This window comes from Cheilinus undulatus, linkage group 22, assembly GCF_018320785.1.
Source record: "Cheilinus undulatus linkage group 22, ASM1832078v1, whole genome shotgun sequence".
NCBI lineage: Eukaryota > Metazoa > Chordata > Actinopteri > Labriformes > Labridae > Cheilinus > Cheilinus undulatus.
The window spans coordinates 19,847,466-19,871,029 of record NC_054886.1 but is presented as its reverse complement, the minus strand read 5'-3'; the positions used below and the strand labels follow the sequence as shown (position 1 = coordinate 19,871,029).

The following is a 23,564-nucleotide window of genomic DNA, read 5'->3' as shown; positions in this document are numbered from 1 at the left end:
GAAGTATTGTGCTAATTCAGATGCTAAAAAAGTGGCTCCACTTTCCTTTCAACTTACTTGGCCACCCTTTTTTTCTCACCACCCATCATTCCAGTGTTCCAGATGTTAAAGGTATGGCTATCAAATAATGAGACTGTGCTTATGAGGATAAATCTATGTGGTCACACAGAGTGTTATACATTAAAGGCTGGGTATTTACACACAACTGCTGTAAATTTCCAATAGGTGACATCTTTAGGTCACTGCTAGCTACTGATTGAAATGCATGTGTTTTCTTAGACATCGGGAAATGATCCGTTTTCAACATTTGCTTAGCAAGCTATACTCACAAGCCCTCATCAGCTGACGACCAGCTGATTTGTCCTATGCAAGCTATTGGCTTATCACACTCATGCTGTCATATTTAAACTGCTTTAGCCTGGCTATGCTTTGCTGCTCCCTCTACAATCTGTTTTGTCAACCCTCCTCCACCCCAGCTCCTCCTTTATTGTGCTTCTGACTTAGTCAGTTTCATTCTGTTATCAGTGAGGCCTACTGGGATTTTTGCTTTTTCTTTCCTTGCCTCAGGCTTTCTTTGTAGGCACGGGGAGATCAGGAAAGTGTACTGTTCCTGCTTGATGCTGTCAGAATAGGCCTGTGGAAGGGCAGGGGATCCCAGAACAGCCACACTGCCAAATATAAATAATAGCAATAAGAGAGGAAAAAAACTGCTAATAAAGAGAAAAATTTATAACAGCAAATCATGAGCGATTCTTGGCAAAGTGGTCCTGACGGAATTGTGGTCACTTTCTTCTGACGGTTTGTTTGGAATAGTGTTGATTCACCATTGACCCTTCTGGAGCCCACTCCTCCAGAGTGATACCCTTAATGTCAAAGAAACCAATCAACGCTTTCTTCTTTCTTAATGATGCTTATCATTTCCCAATGCCTTAGCAAAAACACATGCACCTCAATCAGTGGCTAGCAGTGGACTAAAGACTTATTGAAAACTTACAACAGTTGGGCATGAATACCCAACCTTGAATATATGACACTCGGTGTGACTGTGAACCCTGTGGTCTTATCCTAATAGCCATACATTGTATACTTAGTTGGCTCTAAGTATACCTGGATAGCCTCCCCAAGAATGGTCCATGTACAGTAAATTTCTATACAAGGCAGTCCAAACACTATTATTATTCTGTTTTAACTTCAAACAAAGTTTTCTCTTAAACAATGTAATTTAAATACCAAAGAGGGCAATATATTGATTTTTTTTCCATTATTTTAAACTACTGTCACAATTCCAGCTATGCCCTTCTTTGGTTTAAACTCCTGTCTTAGCTGTATAACCATTACCTCTAGCTATATATCTCATGGCTCTGTGATTAATGCAATCTGTTCAAAGTTCTCTCTATATTTTTATGCTAACTCATGACAGCATAAGGTTTCCAGGTGTAAAACCTTATAATTACCTCCCTTTCTTTTCATCTCATCTCTGGTTGAGAATCTTTGCCCTACATGTAGATTCATGAAAGCAGTGCCTTTATGTGGAGACTTCTACTGACAAACGTAGTTTCCGTATCTACATGAAATCACTAATGTCTTTTCACTTTGAAGACACAGGTGCGATTGAAAACTAATCTTGCTTGTCACATCTGTAAGCCATGTATATCTAAGACAGGAGTGCTGTATGCAAACTAATGCAGGCCTCATCATGATGGAGTAGTTCACTATAAATCATGTTAATGATTCAGAGGGGCTGGTGGATGGACTTCATATGAAGGAGTGATGAAAGCTGGCATTATAGAGGGAAAAAGGGCCCTTTTTATTTTGCCTTACTTGATCTCTGGTTCGTAATCCTGATAGCTGAGTGACATAGGCAAAATAAGAAAAAGAAAAAGCACAGAAATAAATCAAATCACATAAGAATGGTATGGATGTGTAATCCAAAATGTGTGGCTATAAAGAATATGATGGAATTGAGACATTAAGAGGGAAACAATACAAAAAGACAGAAATAACATGGTTATGTTTAAGCAGGGGAGATTAATGCTACATTCACAACATTCAAATACTGAGGCTATGCATTCATACATTTGTGGAAGGGATTTGTTAGCAATCACGCCATAATTATCAGAGTTCATACAAGGATCTAGCTCCTCTCATAAATGCTGGCAGACCTTTGCGTTTAAGCCGTTATAAATGGGCCAGGTGTGAGGCAAAATAAATGATTTATGAATTCACCCAGGCAACCATTAAACATAATTTTCCCAGGGCTGTCTTAATGACCTGGTGGGAGAGGTACTTCATCAAGGCGATTGCCCCTGGAATGGACACAGAAACACAAGCAGTGGGCACAAAGGGAACTAAATATTGTCCTCTAACTTGTGGCAGTTTTTGTTGGATGATAGAGACGCGAGAGGTCATGAGAAACGCATCCAGGACGACAGGATATGAAGAGGCTATGACTCATATCAGGCAGGGCTTATCTTCTTCTGGAGTGATCAGATAAATATGGGATGAATCTGAGAGCGGCATGGAAGGAGCCTCGAGGCACAAAACTTCTGAGACTGCATAACAGTCGCTGAAAAGCAGAACAGATCTCTTACAAATGAAGAGAGGGCATTTCAGTTGAGGTTTTATCTCGTCTGGACTTATGCTGCTTGAAATCTACTTAAATAATAAAAGCTATGGAATCTCCTGGTTCAGACTTCTGGCATCCTGAAGTTAAAAATTGTCCATTTAGAGAAGAGCTTGTGGCATGGTAAAACATGTTATTTAGAGCGTTTATACTTTAGGTCAAATGTACTCATCAAAGAAATCATAGACATCTGAAATGCTGGAATATACAGTACATATAAAAGTATTCAGCTCCTTGGATGTTTATCTTTTCTTTGATTTCATAGACTAATCATGATCAATACAGTCTGACTTTTATGACAAATACAACATTTTAAATGTCAAAGTATCAAGTATATAGTGATCCCTTTTCAACTCCAGCCACAATTTCTCTGTTGGTCTGGGATTTGACTCGGCCACTCCAGAACACTCACCTTGTTCTTTAAACCATTTCTGTTCTGCTTTCGCTGTATGCTTCAGGTCGATATCTTACTGGAAAATAAGTCTTCTCCCAAACCATAGTTCTCTTGCAGACTGAATACGACTGTCCACCAGGATTGTCCTATATTTTGCCACATTCATTTTACCCTCCTCTTTTACAAGCCTTCCAGGACCGACTGCCGAGAAGCGTCCCCACAGCATGATGCTGCCACTATCATGTTTCACAGCGGGGATGGCGTGTTTGTGGTGATGTGCAGTGCTTGGTGTCCACCATAAAGCTTTGACTCGTAAAGACCCAAGGTGACAGCTGTTGAATGCAGAGTCCCATCTCAGCTGCTGAAGCTTGTAACTCCTCCAGAGTAGTCATAGGTGCCTTGGTAGCCTCTTTTACCTGTCTGCTTCTTGCACAGTTTGTGAGGACGACCTGATCAAAGCAGATTTACGCATGTGCCATATTCCTTACATTTCCTCATGATGGATTTAACTGAACTACAGGGGATGTTGCTTGGAGTGTTCTTTTGTCTTCATGGTGCAATGGTGGCCAGGAATACTGATCAACCAGTGACTGGACCTTCCAGACACAGGTGTCTTTTAACTACAATCAAGTGAGACACATTCACTGCACTGAGGTCCACCCACTGACTGGACCTCTTATGAATTAGCTCAGTCACTTTAAAGGGAGTGAATATTTATGCATTCACTTATTTTACCTAACATGTTTCTGTTTAACTGACGTTAGCTTGTTAGGAATCTATTTTCACTTTGACATTAAAGAGTTTTTTTTTTTTGTCAGAAAAGCCAAGTTATATTGATCAAGACTGAGTTTTAAAATCAAGGAGTAAAATATTAAATGTGAATACACTGTGAATACTTTTAATATGCAATGCAGTAAAAAAAAAAAAAAGCTAAATTCATCCACTGTGGCTGTAGCAGAGCTCTTAAAAGCTTTAAAGTCAAGAAGCTAATAATCAAGTGGAAGAACCTAAAATGAGCTATTCTAAGACGAGAAATTCTGCACACTGTGGCACCAAATTACCGCCAATTTTCTCCAAAATGGTTTCATTTGCAGGGGGGCCATTCCTTGATATTACATGTCATTTATGTGTGAGGTTGCAGTTGATCAGTTCAGCCTGTCCTAGATTTGTATGAAGTCATTTCATAGGCTGTTACTGGGAGGAAAGGGAACTAATTATCAAACCAGAAGTGAATCACCTCAAAGAGTCTAAGACATCAGCAGCGTCAAGTTTGATGCTGTCGAAGAGTTTTCATCTTTGCCCTTTTCTGATTTGCATACTTTATTTGAAGGTTCTTATCTGTTGTGGTAGAAAGCTCTAACAGTCTTTTGCTGCAAATCCATCATTTTCTAAATGTGCCACATTCAGGATCCAGTTTGGTATTTAGAGTCACAATGATAAAAAGTCATGTTTTTATCCATGAATCACGGCACAGTGGCAGCTGCTGTCTCCATTATGTGGGGGATGAGGAGGGAAGAAAACACATCAAACACAATATCAATTCTACTCTACACCCTCGACTGAGAAATGTTGCGTCTTACCAGTGCCATTCTACAATAATACATCCATCATAATAACGGTAGCTAAAATGAAGACGGAGGGAGGAAAAATGAGAAAACAGAAAGATGTTAAAGATAAACACATCATATGATTTTTTTTTTAAAAAGCAGGAGTGCTAATCAAAAGAGGAAACAAGGAAGGAGACAGGGAGATACACAGAGAATCAGAGATGAAACATTCATGTAAAAACAAAGCAGCATGATGAAATCAGAACAGAAAACGAGACATCAAAACATAAATGGGAACCAAATGGCAGTGAGATAAGACACAAGAAGATGCACCTCATTAAACTAAGCTAGAACAACTTAATTAACCCATGGTACCATCAGCACCAACCCAATCAACTCGATAAGTTGAAGAAAGCACAACAAACACAAAGGAAAAAAATGCTTTTCCTCATCATAGTTACCTTTTTTAACTAGTTCATGATGGACCAAAGCACAAGTTCATGGCAAACTGCTAATGCTGAAGCTAGCTTCCAGAAAGTGCCTGAGCTGTGATGCATTGAGTAATGGGCTTTGACTTAAAACTGTGTCAGATGAATGAGGGCTGACAGAGGCAGCACAGCTTCACATTAGTATCCAGTGGTCATCTGAAACATTGCGGACTGTTTGGAAAGTCAGTAAGAGTCGAGGTCAGGCGGTCAGCTCTCTGCTACATTATGTGAGGCCGCTGTAATAAATCATATGACACTGAGAACCTCGGCAGTCAATATTTTGCTGCAGAACAAACTACGCAGTGGATCTAGCGATACCAGAGATGGGCATTATATATAAATGAACTTCAAAATGTTGGCCAGGTAAACAGCAGTCTGCTAAAGAAATCCAATAAGTATCCACCTCAAGAAAACTCTGCATTACAAAGGTTTATGTTGTGTTTTTAGGGTTTAAGATTTGTTTTTGTCAACAGACGTACTAATAACACTAGCCAATCAAGGGATTTCTGGTGATCTGTTTGTATTTTTACCAGTGTCTGACCTCTCAATGTTGAGGGTTTTGGATTTTAATTTGCCACATATCATAGTATATACTGTGTATTTCAGGGTAGAATGTAGCCATGCATCTAGAGATTTAAATTTGATCCTGTCAACATATATTACAGCCCCCCTCCCCCGCCCCCAAACTAAGGGGCCATCCCACTGCCATCCTGGCAGCAGACCACTTTTCTACCACTGTTCCTTTGTGTTCCAGCTTTAGCTTAAGTTTAAGCCCAGTCAGCAATTAGCCAGTGGAGAAAAAGAGTTTCTTTCCTTCTTTCAGTGTCATCTGAATATGAGTGTTGCATAAAGCCCACCGGTATCCAAAGACGGACACGACTCTTCTCTCGCCTAAAGTTGAATCTTGACGTCACAAGAGTTTTAACTTGCTGGAACCATGGAAGGAACATTAATGAGCTGACAGCTGCTCACTCATGGATCTAGTTGGACACTAGACTCAAATCACACACCGTGATCACAACTAATAATGTAGTTCTATTGACCAAGATGTTTTGTAAAAACAGGGTCAATAGCAATGACCATGTATCATGATTTCACAGTTGTGGTAAGTCTACACTGAATGGACAGAATGGCTGATAATCAAATCTACAAAGCAGTATAGACTGAGTGATGCTGTGGCTGATAAGGGACAGCAGCCCTTTCAATTATCTTCTCAATTAATTTTTGTGAATTGCAAGGACAGATGCACCACAGCTGAAACACTTGGGGTTAGTTACTCTTTACTGCAATACCTAAAGGAATTCAATGTTTAATACTTTTGAGCATTCCCCAAAATTCCAGTGGTGTACCTTGTACTGCCACATGATCAAAAAAGAAAAAAGAAAAAAAAAAAAAAACACTTAACACTTAAAGTTGAATCTTGTCATTACAAGACTTTTCACTTGCTGGAACCGTGGAAGGAAAATGACTGGCCTGACCTCTGCTCACTCCTGGATCTAGTAGGATATCAGACTCAAATCACACACTGTGATCACAAGTAAGAGGCTTTGATCTGGGCAGAACTAGCTATAGGAAGTATTCCTTGTCAATCATTGAGAGCTGCATTTCTGTCTTATTGTCCCTGTTTTGTGTTGTGGATTTGCACAGTGACTAAACCATGTCTTTCTTAAAATAAGTTCAATAATATTCTAGTGTGTGTCTTCTACATGACCATGTATCTTTCTCTTTTGTTAAAAATGACCGGTAAACTTGCTTGAAGTTGCAGAATCGGAAAGAACACAGATTTTTTGCAGGGAAAGGCAGGATCCACCAATCAGAAGTGTCACTATGACATTCTAAAATTGTGGTTAATGTAGTGCCATTGACCAAGATTTTTTTCTAAAAACGGTCAATGACAAACGTGTCCTCTACACACCTATATATCTTTATTAAACACTTGTGATAATTCTAGCTTGAATGGACAGTAAGGCTGATAAATCTATAAAGCAGTATAGATCGAATTATGCTGTGGCTGATAAGGGACAGCAGCCCTTTCAGCGACCGTCTGAATACATTTTTGAGAAATTCCAGGACAGATGCACTTCAGCTTAATTCTGGGATTTAGTTACTCTTTACGGTGATATCTGAAAGAATTCAATGTTTAATAATTTCAAACATTCCCCAGATTTTCCAGTGGTGAAGTGTGTGTCTTTTACCAAGTCTAAAAAGCAATACATTCACTTATCTTCAATTACAGGGTGCTGGACCTCATTCATACTAGCAGTGTTGTTCACACACTTCACTGGTAAATAATCAAATCAAGTTTTTTCTTTGTCATTTTTTTCCTTAACTTCAAATCATCTCTCATCATTGATTTGCCTGCATATTTTGACTTTAAACATGATATTTGATGTTGAGCTTAAGAGAAGTCTGTTCAACACTGCTTTCTTTGGTTAACTACAGAGAAAGCAGAGCCTCCAATAGCAGTTTTTCACTATTTTCTCCTTGTTTGAGTTTCTTTCTTCAATAGGATTCTGTAAAAGTAGCACCCAAGCTTGTCTACTGCATCCAGTTGAGAAACGATTTTCTTTCACTCAAAAAAATTAAAATTGAAGGTGGTTAAAACAAGAAGGTGGTGACTGAGTCTATCAATTTTACATAGCGTACAGAAGTGGGAAGTCTTTCTTGCCCACCAGAGGGTGATTTCATTAGTGTGTGACGTCTTGTGAAAGCTATAAATAAGGTAAAAAATGCTGTAGATAAAATAAACCTTTATGTGAGAAGCTCTTTGTGTGATGTTAAAGGATGTAAACACAACTGAAAACTCTGAAGTTCCTCTGAACATTGTGAAATGCCTCATTCTCCATGTCTTTGGGAGTTTTCTGTGATGTTGGTAGAGGTCACACTTTGGTCTTGCTCATTTTAACACTTAAACAGCTCTGGAATATCCTGCAGTGAATGATAGAAAAACATATCAGCACAGTACGGTCTGACACAGTGCTGCTACAGCAGGCTGTATCATGCTTGGTGAAGACTGTGGTATTTTATATGTATCACTGTGCTGAGAGGAGCAGGGCAGACCGGGCCACTGTGCCGAGACACAACCACTGAAGTGATGCTCAAAAAGAGAAAAGAAAAAAAAAGGCAGCCAGAACGTCAGCCATAAAGGAGACTAATGTGTCCAGAGTGGCTCCAAAAAAGCATGGCAGACAGCAAAAACAGAGCAAAGACCCTTATCCATCAAAGCAAGCGGCAAAACAACTTCACACCATCTGTGGAAGGAGGCTGCCCTGACACCAGGTAGCTGGGGCTTACGTCAAAGACAATGTCTGAAAAAGCTGTGTCATCCTTCAGGAGAGAAGATTTTAAAAACAAACTGTGTCGGACTTTAAGAAGAAACTTTCAGATGTATGGCTGAACCCATCAGTGAAGCTCTAGAGTTTAATGCACAGATAATTAAATGAAAACTCAAAGCTTTGGTGCTTAAAGCTGCACTAATCAATATCTTTATCATTCCAATAGATTGCATGGCAACTTCGATGTGAAAGGGACCACTCATAGCCCCACAGCACTTATTTAGCTGCCCCCAGTGACCAAAAATAATCAATTTATGTTCAAAGATTATTGCTTGTTCCATTATGTAATCAATAGAAGTGGACATAAAGACTTAACTGCATTCAGTTTTGCCAGTTTTACATCCCTGTGATGGTTATTTTTATAGTCTACTCTTTCTTTTCTTTTCAAAACATCAATGATAAAGTGATTTTTAAAGCTGACCTAACTTTATATTATCATATTTATAAATGTGATTATAACTATTAACATTAAAACCGCCTCAATCTTTGTTTTGCTCGTTTAAATTTTTTTAAATCAATTTATATATTTATCTGTAATTTCTTCTGCTGTTACTTCTATTTACTTTGTGTTTCTGAGCTCATAATCGAAAAATTTGGTCTCAAACTTTAAGATTTTAATAAATAAAATTAACCTAGGTACCATATACAATATGGCACAATACAGACTGTAGTGGGATTTGAAACAACATGATTTAATGTGATACGGCAGGATTTGATGTGGTAAAATCTATTAGGATACAATGAAATAAGATATGAAAAATGGCTCATCATTTAATATTTTTGAACACTAATAAAAAGTAAATAATCTTCATTTTACTTCCTATTGTGCTTACTAGACTTCGACAAAGATGCCGGCGTGATGCCATCATGTGCTATTTTTATTTTGTTATATCATGCAAACAAAGCCACATTTTGAATTGCAGCTATTTTTTTTGGTACATGTGATTTTGAAACTGTCTTTCAACCTTTGTTTGATGTCAATGGGTTGTTTAGAGCAGGAAATAAGATCATTTGAATTTGATAGAACAATTAATTTTACAAATATAGTACAGTGTTCTATACTGTAAAGGACTAGCACTGATAATTTCCATAATTTCAGCATTCTGCTATTTTTTTTAAAAGGAAAAACCCTCCTTATAGTTTTATTATCTGCTTATCATTCATACTGCAAAAACGCAGTCCATGTAATTTGATTCTCTCTGTAATTTTGTTCTGAAAATATGCTACTTTGGAGAAGTCATAAAAAAACCCATATTTGTATGACTGCATTTTTTGCAATTAAATTGATTTCTGATCACTTATACATCTTTTTATGTTTAATATGCACTGTTTGGGAATCCTTCACTGTGTTGAAATGCAAATATCATATTGTTCTCTGTGCACCTAAGTAAAAAATGTATTTTTAACTTAAGCGTTTCAGTGGACAAAAAATGCCCATTGACATTATGCAGTCTGTGTAAAAATATTCATGTTAGATTGATTTATATCATTTTTAGGGCTGTCAAAAGAAATTTTTTAAAAATTGATTAATCTCAGAATTTCTGTAGCTTATCCCGATTAATCGCACCCTTTTTATTGATATTTAAAATTCTGCTATTTTGCATATTAAACTTTTTGTCATCTTTTCATTTCCCTACTGTCGTAAACTAAGGGTAATTGACTTCCTGTTTAGATACTTACCTGCTTTTATTGGTAGATTGAAGATTTTAACATGAATTTGATCACTGAAAAAGGAACTCGTTATGGATTGAAAATGAAATCACAGAATATCAAAAAGGTTCAGATAACTTGACTTCCACTGAGCTGTCTGTACATTTCTTTTAAAGTACAATGAGACATTAAGGAGCAGCGGTGGACTTATTTTACATCCCTGTGGCTGCAGGGAGACATTAAAATGTCTTCACCAAGTCTATTGAAAGGGACAATAAAGCACGTGATTAATTGCAATAAAAAAAAAATAGTGCACTAACGGTGGGCTTGATTAATCGTGATTAACTCAATTAAATTGAAAGCCCTAATGATTTTATTACTTTCAAGTGAGTGTGTCATTAAATATTTTTAAAATTTCCCAACTCTTCAAATGACAACTTCATCATATTTTGATTTTCTTTTAAATTAAAACAAAACAAAACAAAAAAAAAACAACATTTTTTGTTATTAATTTTTTGTGTGTTTTTGGGAAGTCCCATATCTAATACTGTAAGTTACAATTAAACGATCGTTTTCATTACATAAAGTTGAGGCTCTGCCGAATAAAATGATACAAAAAATGAGTATGGTAAACATTTTCTGGGTGGTTTATACTGTCAAAAGAAAAATTAATACCAAAACAGCAAAAATAGAAATTACTCAAGAATCTCCAACAAATGCTCAAGCATCAAGTGCGCAAGTAGTCATGAGTCCCTCTTACGTTGCAAAGTGATCTGATGCTATGCTATGCTATGTGAGGAGTTGTCATATGCTGTGTTATGCCATGCAGTGGGATGCTATGATACGCTGTGCTATTTGAAATGATGTGATCAGATGCAATGCTATGCAATCTGATGTGATGCTATGCTGTTATGTTGTGTTGTGCAATGCACTGTAATGCTCTGCCATGGAATGTGATGCTTACTATTCATGCACTGCGATGTGATGCTGTGCAATGCAATCCAATGCTACTATGTGTGATACAATTCAATAGAATGGCATATGATGCTTTTCTATGCCAAACCATGCAATGTGATGTAATATCATCCACCTAAGTGTCCCCTTGGGAAAATGGTCTTGGACCCTGGTATAGCGTTGTGATCATGGTGGATTAATGTTGGGCTTTTATAAGTAATATAGAGAGTAAGATCTAGACCTGCCTGCTTTGTAATGGGTCTTCACATAACATTGTTTATGATTGGTGCTATACAAAAGAGTTGATGGATTGATCCAGCCCCATATGTCCACATTAATGGAAACATTGTTTGAAATAAAAACATGCTTACAGTCTTGAAGGTTCACTGAGATATAACAGATTTTGCTCTTTCAAAGTGCAGTAGGGGTTTGTGTATTTCGGATATTTTACAATCACAAATATCTTGTACATAGTACCCCTGCATAGGCTTTCACTATTAAAGAAATACTGTTGCCATTACCGACATGGTTAATGAAACAGGTGTTAAAACACTCATAGAAAAGTTTGTGACTGACTTTTATAGCCATTCTTGTCCCTTAAGGTTTCATATTATCTGTAAACAGCCAGCCATCCGAGATAAACCCACGTTATGAATATTCATTGTCAGCATGTTGACACCTAGATAACACTGGGTTAGGTCTGTCTGATTGTCCCCTGGCCTTTTCCCGCTCACAGACAACAGCGTTCTTCAGATAATAACGGAGACGCAGCAGCATATCTGTTTGATTTTAACCCCGCCTGACACAACCTTTCAGTGTAATGGGAGGTGCTTACCTTTGCAGGCTCAAACTCCTGGACCCTTGGGTTGGCTGTTCACAACCTTAAGTGCTTTTAATGAGGTTTTCAAAATATCAAAGGGGGAAGGCGAGACAGACTGAAAAGCTTGGGAACATTTGTGTTAATACCATCCAAAATGTTCCTCTTTAAGCAGGGGTTCATTAAAGCTGCTGTGAGGAGATTTTAAGTGGTTATGAAACAGAGTGAAATTGATACTGATGCCTCTTTATGAGGTACAAAAGCAAACAAGACTATAAGGGATGAGTTTGATTATTTCTTTTTTGTCATTATTAATGCCTGAAACTCCTGCTGCTCGGGGGTAGGTGTCGGACAAAGGGATTAACAGCCTTTTATTAAACATTTTCCACAAAAAGAGAGGCATATTTGAATATTAAAGAACATCAGGGTGAGATGTGTTGTTAAAAGCATATTTGACACACCTAAGTTTATACACCACCACACTCAAACATCCAATCAACATGCCAAGCTAATGGTTAATAAGCAGTTAAAAGCCCATCATCTCTGCATCACATGACTGTATCCTTCATGTATTTCCAGTCTGCATTTTGTTGCTTAGCTAGCCATAAGCTCTTGTAATCGTCAGACCACATTTAATACAGCTATGTTGTTATTGAAGTGTTACAGTATAATACTTACAGTTGCAATGCATTCTGGGGTGGTCTCATACAACCAGCCTGCTTCCATTCTGTGTTTTACAATCCTTGCCAAGCCAGCGAAGCATACACAAAATTGCATGCTGAAAACTGAGATAATAGCACACTCTCAAAGTGGCGTCACATTTGGTATGATTAATGCTATTTCAGTGACAGCCGTTAAGTTCCTTTCAGTAGCTTTAAAGTGCAGAAAACGAGGCTCAAACTGAGGCACATCCGGTACAACTCAGCTTTAAAAGCGAGCCTGTCACACTCATTTCTGAAACATTCTCTCCATCTGTAACAAAAACCTCACGCTATTTCTGGACAGCTCTAATGGATATATGGGTGATCTGAGTGCTCTTACTTGATGTTGTCCAGGCAACCGGAGTCTGGTTTCAAGATGGCCGTGTGATGGAACATCTTGTAGAGAGCGATGCCCAGGAAGATCACATTGAGCTAAGAATCAGAGAAAAAAAAGAAAGAGAGACGGAGAGGGGAAGTTAAGATTGTATGTTTCGTGTTGCACTTCCATTCATTTTAAATCAGAGCACTTTGTAGCACAAAGCTGGAACGCTGCCGAAGCAGCCCCCCGACTCGGTTTCCCACTTTGCCAAACAGAGCGCAAAATCCTGTGGAACCTCTGTGGCGCTACGACAGACTAAACAGGGGGGAACGGTGAGACAAGACAGCTGCATACTTGTATGAGGGAGCCTTTCCATCTGACTTAGTCACACTTGTCTCATCATACTCACACTTAGAGGCAACCACAGGGAATAACTGCCACTGCTGCTGCCGCTGCACTCCTTTTTCTTTTTACAGTTTCTGCATCTTGAAAAAATATTTGGCATTGCTTGAAATTTCCGCTTGAAGAACATTCAGTATTTCTAACATTGTGCTTTGAGCTATTTCTCGAGCAAATAACAGAGGTGGGGTATAATTTTATTCACAGGGCACTTTTTAATTCACCTTCCTGCTCTGTGGAAGACTCCTACAACTATTGTTTTCTTGAAATATCAGAGCTGTTTAAAAAAATGGCTTTAAAGCAGCAAAAAATCTCCAGCAATTTAGAATGATTTATACTTTTGCACCTCTATTTGCCAAACACATTTAAATGACTTTGAAAAAACGATTTAACAAACACACATTATGTTAATTTTCTTTCAGAGTTGGTAATAAAACAAAGAAAATGACTCAGATCTGGTGTCAGCATGCAGATCCATTCATAATGACAGCAATCAGAGCACTTTCCCTTTGTTGCTGCTGTTTACAGGTGGCATTCAGTTAATAAGAGCACATTTTTTCGGTTTACAGTGGGTAGAATTCTTGATTAAGCCTTCTTTTTAACATAATTTCCCTATGTTAGTCTACAAATGCACAAGTTAAGCAGAAGATACACAAATATGCACTGTGAATGAAAACATGAAGAAGCATTAATAGAAATTACCATTACAGGCCACACTGTTGTATAAGTACAAAGTCTATTTGGGCCTCTCTGGGGTGTCTTCTGATTTCTATGCCTTCAGTGAAGTCCACAACATGCAGTCTCTATGCAGCTCTTTTAGCACCATCTGTTTCTGCCATCGAGAGTTATCACCTCTGCTAGCTATAATACGGTACTTGAGCTCTCAGCCTGCAGTGACTGTTGTGAAGTTGACAGACTTGAATCATTCTGTTCACTCCTGTTGATTACTTGTTGTCTTTAATTGTGGAGTCTTTTCAATCAAACAAGCACTCCACAAGGTTTATACACTTATCACTGTGCAGGATCACAACCTAATGAGGGAGAAAAGATAACAAAAGGTGGTGTCTGACCCTGCCCGTCGAGTCTGTGTTGCTCTGTATCTCAAAATGTTATGAGTCGTGCTGCAGCTGCTTGTAATACACTGTAATGGAGTCTGAGTTTTCAAGTGGTAGATCTCATGCAGTGGGTGATGGTGGAAGCTAATGTGGGCGTAGCACTTGGTCGACGGACTGAAAGTTGTATCTGGTAGTGTTAAAAAAGAATTAAATGACAGAGAGCAAGGTGAAGATGACAAAGGAGAAGAAGGCAGGGACAGAGAACAAGATGAGGATGATAAAGGAGAAGAAAGCAGGGACAGAGACTAAGACAAGGATGATGAAGGAGAAGAAAGCAGGGACAGAGACTAAGACAAGGATGATGAAGGAGAAGAAAGCAGGGACAGAGAGCAAAATGAGGATGATGAAGGAGAAGATAGCAGGGATAGAGAGCAAGATGAGGATGATGAGGAGAAGAGAGAAGGGGCAAGGAGCAAGATAAGAAATATAGATGAGAAGAAAGCACATGTTTGTTTAAATATCTACACTTATCACTACTGGCTAGTGATGATGACCACTTAACATGGTGTGGTTTCATTTAAAGCCCTCTCGGATTTCCTTACCTCACCTGCACAAATCCTCAAATGTACTTTCCTTGTGAAAGCTGTACACACAATTGTAATTCTTATATTTTCTATTGTGCAAACATAAAATAAATAAATAAATAAATTATAGGAACTGTAGTTGCTATAAAGAGCATCATGCATATTTGAATTAAGCTTCCAGCAGGACAGTTGGAGCTGTTTTAAGATTTTGAGCATATTTTAATCCTGTGAGACAAGAATGATATCCCTTTTAAAGAAAACTTAAGTAGACTGACTGTTTCTGAGTATTTATTATGATGGCTGGCTGATGTCTTTGAAAATCAGGCACACAACTCCTCTGCCAAGCCAATATTTATAGCTTGGCGTTAGCTGAAATGCTAAGATAAACAGCACTCTGACACCAGATTTAAAGCACTTGGATCAATAAATGAGCTTTTGAAGGAAAATTAGGGATGTCCTAGTTGGGAAAGAGACAGAAAGTGCATGTGTCCCCTTGCTTGTGAAGCTTGAAAGAAAAAAAAGGAGTGGAGCTGGAACAGGAACAAAATCAATCATAATCGCAGTGCGGATTACTCCAACGCTGCATACTGAGCAGAGTTCACTCTCTTTCTCTCTGTCTCTCACTAACCTCTCCACTACACTACACCCCCCCCACCCCCCATCCTAAAAACGCGTCTCAGCCGATGACTGCAGCGCGGGGTGACAAACTGCAATATATTCTCTACACCCCTCATTCGTTTTTCTGGACGGCTCCGTGCCTGGCGGTGGCATATATGCTCAACAGGGCGGGGAAAAGAGGGAGGAAAGAAAGAAGGAGGTGGTGGTGGGGGGGATCTCGGCGGAGCATTTAAGCGCCGACCCGCAGGCTAAGTAGGGTTAATGAGGAAAGTAGAGGAGGGGGTGGATGGTTGGGGGTGTCATGCTTACCATAATTATCAAGGTTGCTGGTCCTATGAAACTCCAAATGAAGTAGGTGTCCAGTCGAAGCCAGCAACTGCAATGAAGAGACAGGAAGGATGAGAGTGGGTTAGGTTATAGGTTTATACTCTTTCTCTGAGAGTAAATACTTAAAGTAGGCAGCAGGAGTGGCACAGAGGGATAGACACTCCAAAACATACACTGCCCAAAGTTATGACCAACAAAAGACTATGGACATATACCAAAAAAAAGTATCAGTGACAGCAATATTAATGGACTCTTATATGCAGATAATGTTTCCTCTGTGTACTTAGACTGAGACACAAACACATTCTTATTGTCAAGATTATTTTAAGGTCTGTTTTCTCACTACCCTCTAACCTATATCAGTAAGAAAACTACAGGAACTTACTGTCATACTGTCTGTTCAAAAGGTCAGAGCTAATTGGGGAAGACATTTAAGTTTCCTTTTCCTTGAAATGAACTAAGGAAAGATCAGTGGCATGTTGCATCAGCTATGGATGAGTTCTGCCTCGAGTCTGGGTGTGACGTTCATTGCAAACCCTATGCTGAAAAACGACAGACAGTCACTTTATTAGGTACACCTGTTCGATTGCTTGTTAACACGAATAGCTAATCAGCCAATCACACAGCAGCAACTCAGTGCAATTAGGCATGTAGATGTGGCCAAACTGAGCATGAGAAGGGGAAATACAGTGGATCACTGGTCTGAGTATTTCTGAGGCTGCTGATGTACTGGGATTTTCACACACAAACATCTCTAGGGTTTACAGAGAATGGTCCAAAAACGAGAAAATATTCAGTGAGCAGCAGTTGTGTGGAAGAAAACACCTTCATTTGAAATGAACTGAGGCAAAATGGAAAACAGTTCTGTGGTCAGATGACTCAAAACTTGGAATTCTCTTTGGAAACCAGGGATGCTGTGCAATGTGGAGTAAAGAGGAGAGGTACCCTTAAATGACAGTCACCTCGTTGGAAAGCCAGTGTTTAAGTGCAGAAAAGTGCAACTCCTTGAGTGTCCACTTGAGAGCCCCATTTTTGTTACAATGAAATCCAAGATTTTTCCAGCTTAATATACCCTGCTTTGGACTCAATAGCTTATTTCTTTATTCCTAAAAGACCTTTAATTTCTCCAAGGCTTAAAGTTCTGCATAGGCAAGAACTGGGGTGTATCTGAGTTGACTCACTGGTGAGTTTGTTGTACCTGTTAGCCAGGAGATTTTTAAGCTGCTTTAGCTCCAGCTCTTTTCTGATTTCTTGCCTGATCACGATTAAGCATTTTCATTATGGCGGCCACCACTGTTGGGCTTCAAAAACACTCATCGGGAACCAATGGGTTAACATCACCGGGACCAAGTCCACATTCAAAAGTAGCTATGGTATTTTTGTGGTTGATTTTGACAAACATTTGCTGGTTCAGTTTGTGATTTCATGTCAAATCAAATCAAATCAAATCTATTCATATAGCACATTTAAAAACAGCACGAGCTGACCAAAGTGTTTCACATAGAGAGGAAAGATACAAATAACAATATATACACAACAGCAAAGAACAATAGACAATAAACACAAAGAGTGAAGAGACGTTAATATCGGGAGTGTTGGTTTAACAGAAAAGGGATAAGAGGGAGCGGTCTAATTTGAGTCAAAGGCCAAGGAAAAAAGATGTGTTTTTAGCTGTGATTAGAAGGAACATAACGAGGTGGCAAATCAAATGTGAGGGGGCAGTTGATTTCATAGGCGAGGGCCGGTCACCTCTGAGTTTTCTCAGAGTCTGAGGGATGACCAGGAGAGACTGGTCAGAGGAACGGAGTGAACGTGTTGGAGCATAGGGGGTTAAAAGGTCAGTTAAATAGGAAGGAGCTGAGCCATGGAGCGATTTAAAAACAAGCAATAAAATTTTAAAATGGATTCTAAAATGGACAGGGAGCCAGTGGAGGGAAGAGAGTACGAGGGGGATGTGTTTGGTTTTTTAGTACCTGTTAAAAATCTGGCAGCAGCGTTCTGGACATACTGTAGATGTTTCAAAAGGGACTGGCTGACTCCTAAGTACAGTGAGTTGCAGTAATCTAATCTTGATGAAATAAAAGCGTGAATCACTTTCTCAGTGTCATTAAAACTTTAAAACGGTTTTACTTTTTATGTTTTACAGCCATGCATCCTGTGTTCTTGCATGTACAGTCACTTGCTGCTTGTTTAGACCAGGACACTCTTGAAAAAGAGACTCTTAATGTCTACATGTGCAGAAATAAGACATATTTATAACACAGACTTCTCATAGCAGCAAAAAAGGTAATGACACTGACCTGGCTTAGAAGAAAACCCCTTGACCATTTACATAATGGAGAAAATAACTTCTGAACCAAGACTGCAAATTCAGAATTCATAGAGAGTTGGTTACAAGGAATGGAGGGTGCACAGATTAAGCTGGGCAGGGGAAACTGTGGTGCTAAATGTATTTATCATACATTGATGTAGGATGGATGTAGAGTCACTGTGGCTGTATAAACTGATGCAATACTGTAATGTAAGAGTTGTTTTAATTTGTCTGAAAGTTTGACTGTTTCTCCTTATCAAAGACGCTACTATTTACTACTATTTAACTTGATGTACTCTTAAATGGAGCCAACATCCAGGGGACATTTGAACCCACAGCTAAGAAGCTCCAGGCTAAAAGCTGAAGGACTGACCAGAGCTTGAATCATTCTGATCTGATTTGTCGGGTTAAGGTTTCAAATTACCATTACAGATGATAATTTATGGATGATTCAATTAGTTGACAATTGAATCCCGACTGTATCACTCCAAAGGAACCAGACTGACCTTGACCCCGACAGACACGACAGCGCAGCGTTTAACAAAGTGTCTCTCATGTTAGTGTTAACTGCAATGACACTTGGCGCTCTTACAATTATGTTAAACATTGAATATCATGATAAGGTGACCCCACGCTTCATATCAAAACATTACAGTCTGTTCTTCTTTCTACACATCACAAGCAGTGAGCTTGGTTGGCAGAAGGTGACAGAGCTCCTTTGTAAATGGCAAAAGAAAGAAAAATAACTTGATTCATGACCTGTGGTTGAATTATTAATCTTTTAATCTCCGCCGCTGCAGCAGATAGACGCCTCCATTTTTGGCCACTGGAAAATTACAGTCAGTGCAGACGCATTGTCATTCAGACTGACAGAAGGGGACAATGGAAGCAGCTGAGAATTAGGTGTAATTCGATAGCATTTTAAGGCAATTTGAAGTGTATAGGGCACTTAAGAGGAACACAAAGCTGTGCCGTAGTGGAGAGTGCTGCAGATGAAAATACAGGTCTGAAAAATGGACAAAGCTTTGAAATGTCCTTAAAGTCCTTTCTGATTCAATGTGGAAAGAAAAGGAAAATAAAATACTACAATAAAAGATATGATTTGAGCTGTGTTTGTCTTGTTCTCTTTGAAGAAAACAAAACCTTTTTTTATAATTGAATATTCAGTCAGAAATACGAGGAATCAGCTTGTACATGTTTCACTTTGTCTTTGAAAGAACAAGAAATAATATGGTATGAGATGTGACAGGAAAAAAAAACAGACTGATCTTTTGTTATCACACAGGCTTCATATGCCCCCCTCCCCATTGATATCAGTAGATAAGAGGAGGCAACGCAGAAAAATAACCACAAACGTACGCATGAAGAAGTGAAGAGCGCACACAAAACATGCACAACATGCGATGAAACCCTGGCAGCTCATCAAAGTGCCTGCTCCAAACGACGCTGTTATAAATTATGCTGAAGGTTCCATTGTTTGTTTTTGCCTCCTTCTTCTTCAGATCATAGAAAGATTTAAAGACCTGGTGGGCGGTGGGAGCTGCAGGCTTTCATTTCTCGCTGCCTCCTTCTCAACTTGTGTCACGGTTGCGTTTGGCTTTTGGAGCTCCTCTCTCTTCCCCTCACTGGTTTTCTACTTTGTGCACTCTTCTTTCAGCGAGCGAGCACTAAAAGCCACAGTCAAAACACAAGGCGTGCTCGTGCCAACAGCTTGTGCTGAGTATTTTGGCATTTCGTGCCACCAATCTGCAGTGATCTGACATGGGCTGTCCTCCGAGCCAAGGCAGCTTAATCTGCTAAGACGTCTCTGCAACAGAGATAGTCATTTGGTTGGCGTGATAGCAAGCTGATGACCAAGTGAATGAGTGAAGCGATGTGAAATATTTAGGCCACAGATATCACTCGCGGCTCTTTGATGCAGTCTGAAGGCCCTGGGCACATTTTGCCTTGAAGTATGATCTTTAAGACATTTGCATGTTTTTTTCTTGTGGCACAGATTAAAGGTACTCTGTGATCTGGTGATGTTATGGAACAGTGTTTGATGAGCTGTTTTGTTTGTGTCACATCAGTCTAGCTATACATTCTCCTCTTGATGGTTTGAGCACCAAGAAATGTTGCTATAAATCAGAAAAAAGGCAGTTAAGAAGACAAATGGAAAGGTCAAATTTTGGCGTTTTGGGTGATTCACAAGTTTTATATTTTTACAAACTAGTCAGGGGGCTTTTAGCCCACTGACTCCAGATTTCTTCTTCTTATACTAGACAACCTGGAGATCTAAAGTGGTGTTATTTGGGACTTTTCTCCATAGGGCAGGGCAGTGACCAGAGCCTGAACTTGAACTACTTTTTTGTCCATTTTCGCAGTGAAAATACACCTATAATGCCATGTAACTTTTTAGTGCTAATGTTAATCATCACCATACTTCACAGGGATGATCATACATCAATCCTAAATGCATGCAAACATCGGTATCATTACTTTGTCACAGTGCCCCCCTTGTGCAAAAAAAACAAACAAACAAAAAAAAATTCCCTTTAAATATTCAGCCACCGCACACCATTCAGCTTAGGCTTATGGTTTTCAGTCTGAATATTGGTCATCATAAGACCTACAAAAAGCCTCTTGGACCCAAACACAATCCCAAACAGGAAGTCCAACAGCTTAACCTCAATTTCAAAATAAGACATTTTTGATGGTGCCAAATGACTTTAACCTATTATAACTTTAGTATACATTATTCTGTATCTTCTGCTCTTTCTTGCAAGACAGAAGTATCACAATGAAGGAGCCCACATGCAAATATCCCATCATAGCGCACCCTACTGGCAACAGGAAGTGACTGAATTAGGTAATATCTTCATTTCAACTACTGAGTTGAGCCGATCAAGCTGAGATTTTGATAGAACATTTCTCCACAACACTGACATGTCTTATAAAAGGATGCCTTACTGGCCTTGGAGTGCATTTTGATAGCTCGCCAATTTCACAGGAAGTTGGCATAAATCTCATATTAAACATCTGTTTGGCTTTAAATTTCAAATGTATGATCAAGGTCTGACCCTCAACATATTAAAAGTTTATTCTTATAATTTTGCTGTAGTGTCCCCTACTGGCAACAGGAAGTGACACAACTGGAGCACATCTTTATTCAAACTACTGAGCTGAACCTTTCAAGCTCAGATTTTGATAGAAAGGCCTCAATGTTTCTCTCCAAGACTGACATGTTCTATTAAATGATGCCTCACTGCTGATGTTGACAATTTTTGAAATCTCACCAACTTCACAGGAAGTTGGCAAAACCCTCATATGAAACATCAGATTTGCTTCAAATTTCAGAGGCCAGTCCCTCTACACATTAAAATGTTATTTACATGCTTTTGCTGTAATGCCACCTATCGTAAGAAACCAGTTACACCGCTTAGATAAAATCACCCATCTTCACAGAATTTTATATGATTATAAATATCAGTCAAACTAAAACTGGCTTAGTTCCAGTGTGGGTTCTGGCAACTTGAGGATGACAGTGTATTCCTCGCTCAAGCCCAAGACCAGCCTGGTGTAACCCATGGACCAAAACTGGTTCAGGCCCGTATCTCCATCTTTCCTCAGTCCCAGGCAGGGTTGGGCTCAAGGGGAGTCAAAGACGTCCTTTCAGACAAAGCAGCATAACTATATCTTACATTAGACTTTTGAATTTTGTCCACTTTTAAGTAATGACTTTAGAACAAGTGCAGACCCACACTGAAAATTATGAGCTGTGCTTCCCAGCTCCACCGGTCACTTTTCTGGCGATAGGAAGTTTTTCAAAAATGAAAACCCAAGCACCATAATAACAAAACATTAAATCACTGCTTATTGAACCATTTTGTTTTTCTGTAATGAGGGAGAAAAAAGGGCACTCCCAGCCTGCTTTACTTGACGAGCACACAGTGATATAGGTCGGTGTAGGGATAATTGAGGACGAGGGAGTATGGTGCACAATAAGGCACAGGTGGAGGAAAAAAGAAGTAAATATGTCAATTTATTATCCATACCAATACAACTCAATGAGCCAATGAAGTGAGTGACGAGCAGTGCAGACTGCTGACAAACTGATAGTCTCCAAATAACTCAGCGATTTTTGTCATCAAAATAACCCAGAATTGTACTTTTAGTCATAAAAGTGATCTCATTAAACAAAGAAAAAGCCTGGTTCAAATCAAGCTCAAGCACTTAAACCAGCCTTGAAAGAATGTCCACGGACTCAGGTGGGGTTGGGGCTGGAATATGGGTCCAATCTAGAATCTCTGTTAAAGGAGGGCTACTTCAACTTCAAGAACTAAGTACTTTCATTAAAACTGTCCCATGTGACAATTTTTGTTCTTTTCAGTAAAGTCTACAGCATGCAGCTTCTGGGCAGCCATGTCGCTCTTTTAGTGCCATGTATGGAGTTGTGCATCTATTAGTTATAACACGGTACTTAAAGTATTCAGCCGAAGGTGAATATTGTGAGATATACTGCCAGCCCACCTCTCTGTCACTCTGCCAATCTTTGGTCACTTGCTTTTAACTGTGAAGTGCTCTCAGTCAAACCAGCTCTCAGCAAAGCCTCTTTATTCAAAAGTATATTCCCCGTTTTCTTTATATGCATGATTATGACCTAAAGAGGAAGAAAAGCGGGCAAAAACTGGCACCAAACTCTGCCAGTCTGGTCTGTACTGATATGAATCCTAATACATTCTAAACAGTGTAGCAGCTGATTGCAATACACAGTAAATGGGGAGGTTTCAGTCGTGCCATGTCTAGCACAGCGTGTGACAATGGCAGTTGCGCACGTCTGCCAGCACTTTATTCTGGTATAGCAGTTACATCATAATAAATGCTGCAAACAACTTTTTTCACATTAAAAAAAGGTTAAAAAATGCACCAGAATCTACAGCTTACACACAGCATGTCTGATAGAGCTGAACAAAACAACTGAAGATAGTGTTTTTTTTTTTTTTTTGGTGTGCTATGTGGCTTGTGGGCTGTGTGTCTGTACTTCACAACTATCAAAGACGGCCCCATATGGCAAAAACAGACTGTGTTTAAAAAGAGCTACACTGTCACTCAAAAACTGCATGTTGTTGACTACTAAATACAGTGATCCAAGATCAAACCCTTGCTTTGCTGACCAATGGATGTTAGTATGTAGAGTGGAGACAATTAGAGTAATCAGTGGAGAGTAATAGAAAGGAAATCTAGCTTTTTACTTCCCTTCGGTCAGATATTTCCCTTTAATCTTGGGTGACTTTACAAACCACAACTCTGTCACTTCTTTTAATGCTATCTGTTAAATTGTTGGACACTTCTGCTCAAACTGGAGCACTTATGATAATGCCAGTATGGCCACAAAATCAATTAGCAACAAAACTTTGCACCTTCCCCCACCGCCTGCTATTCAGCACGTGTCACACCTCATCC

The 23,564-nt window shown here is 39.1% G+C and overlaps 1 protein-coding gene across 2 annotated transcripts in view; it reads right to left on the bottom strand.

Annotated features, from left to right (window-relative positions):
* The window catches only part of LOC121504417 (adhesion G protein-coupled receptor L3-like), a 361,289-nt gene that overhangs the window by 23,408 nt on the left and 314,317 nt on the right, over window positions 1-23,564 (bottom strand). For both annotated transcript variants that reach the window (XM_041779142.1, XM_041779143.1), the window contains 2 exons: window positions 15,794-15,860; window positions 12,850-12,941 (listed from right to left, as the gene is read on the bottom strand). In XM_041779142.1, coding sequence (XP_041635076.1) covers window positions 12,850-12,941; window positions 15,794-15,860 — 159 coding nt within the window. The remainder of the gene's footprint in view (window positions 1-12,849; window positions 12,942-15,793; window positions 15,861-23,564) is intronic.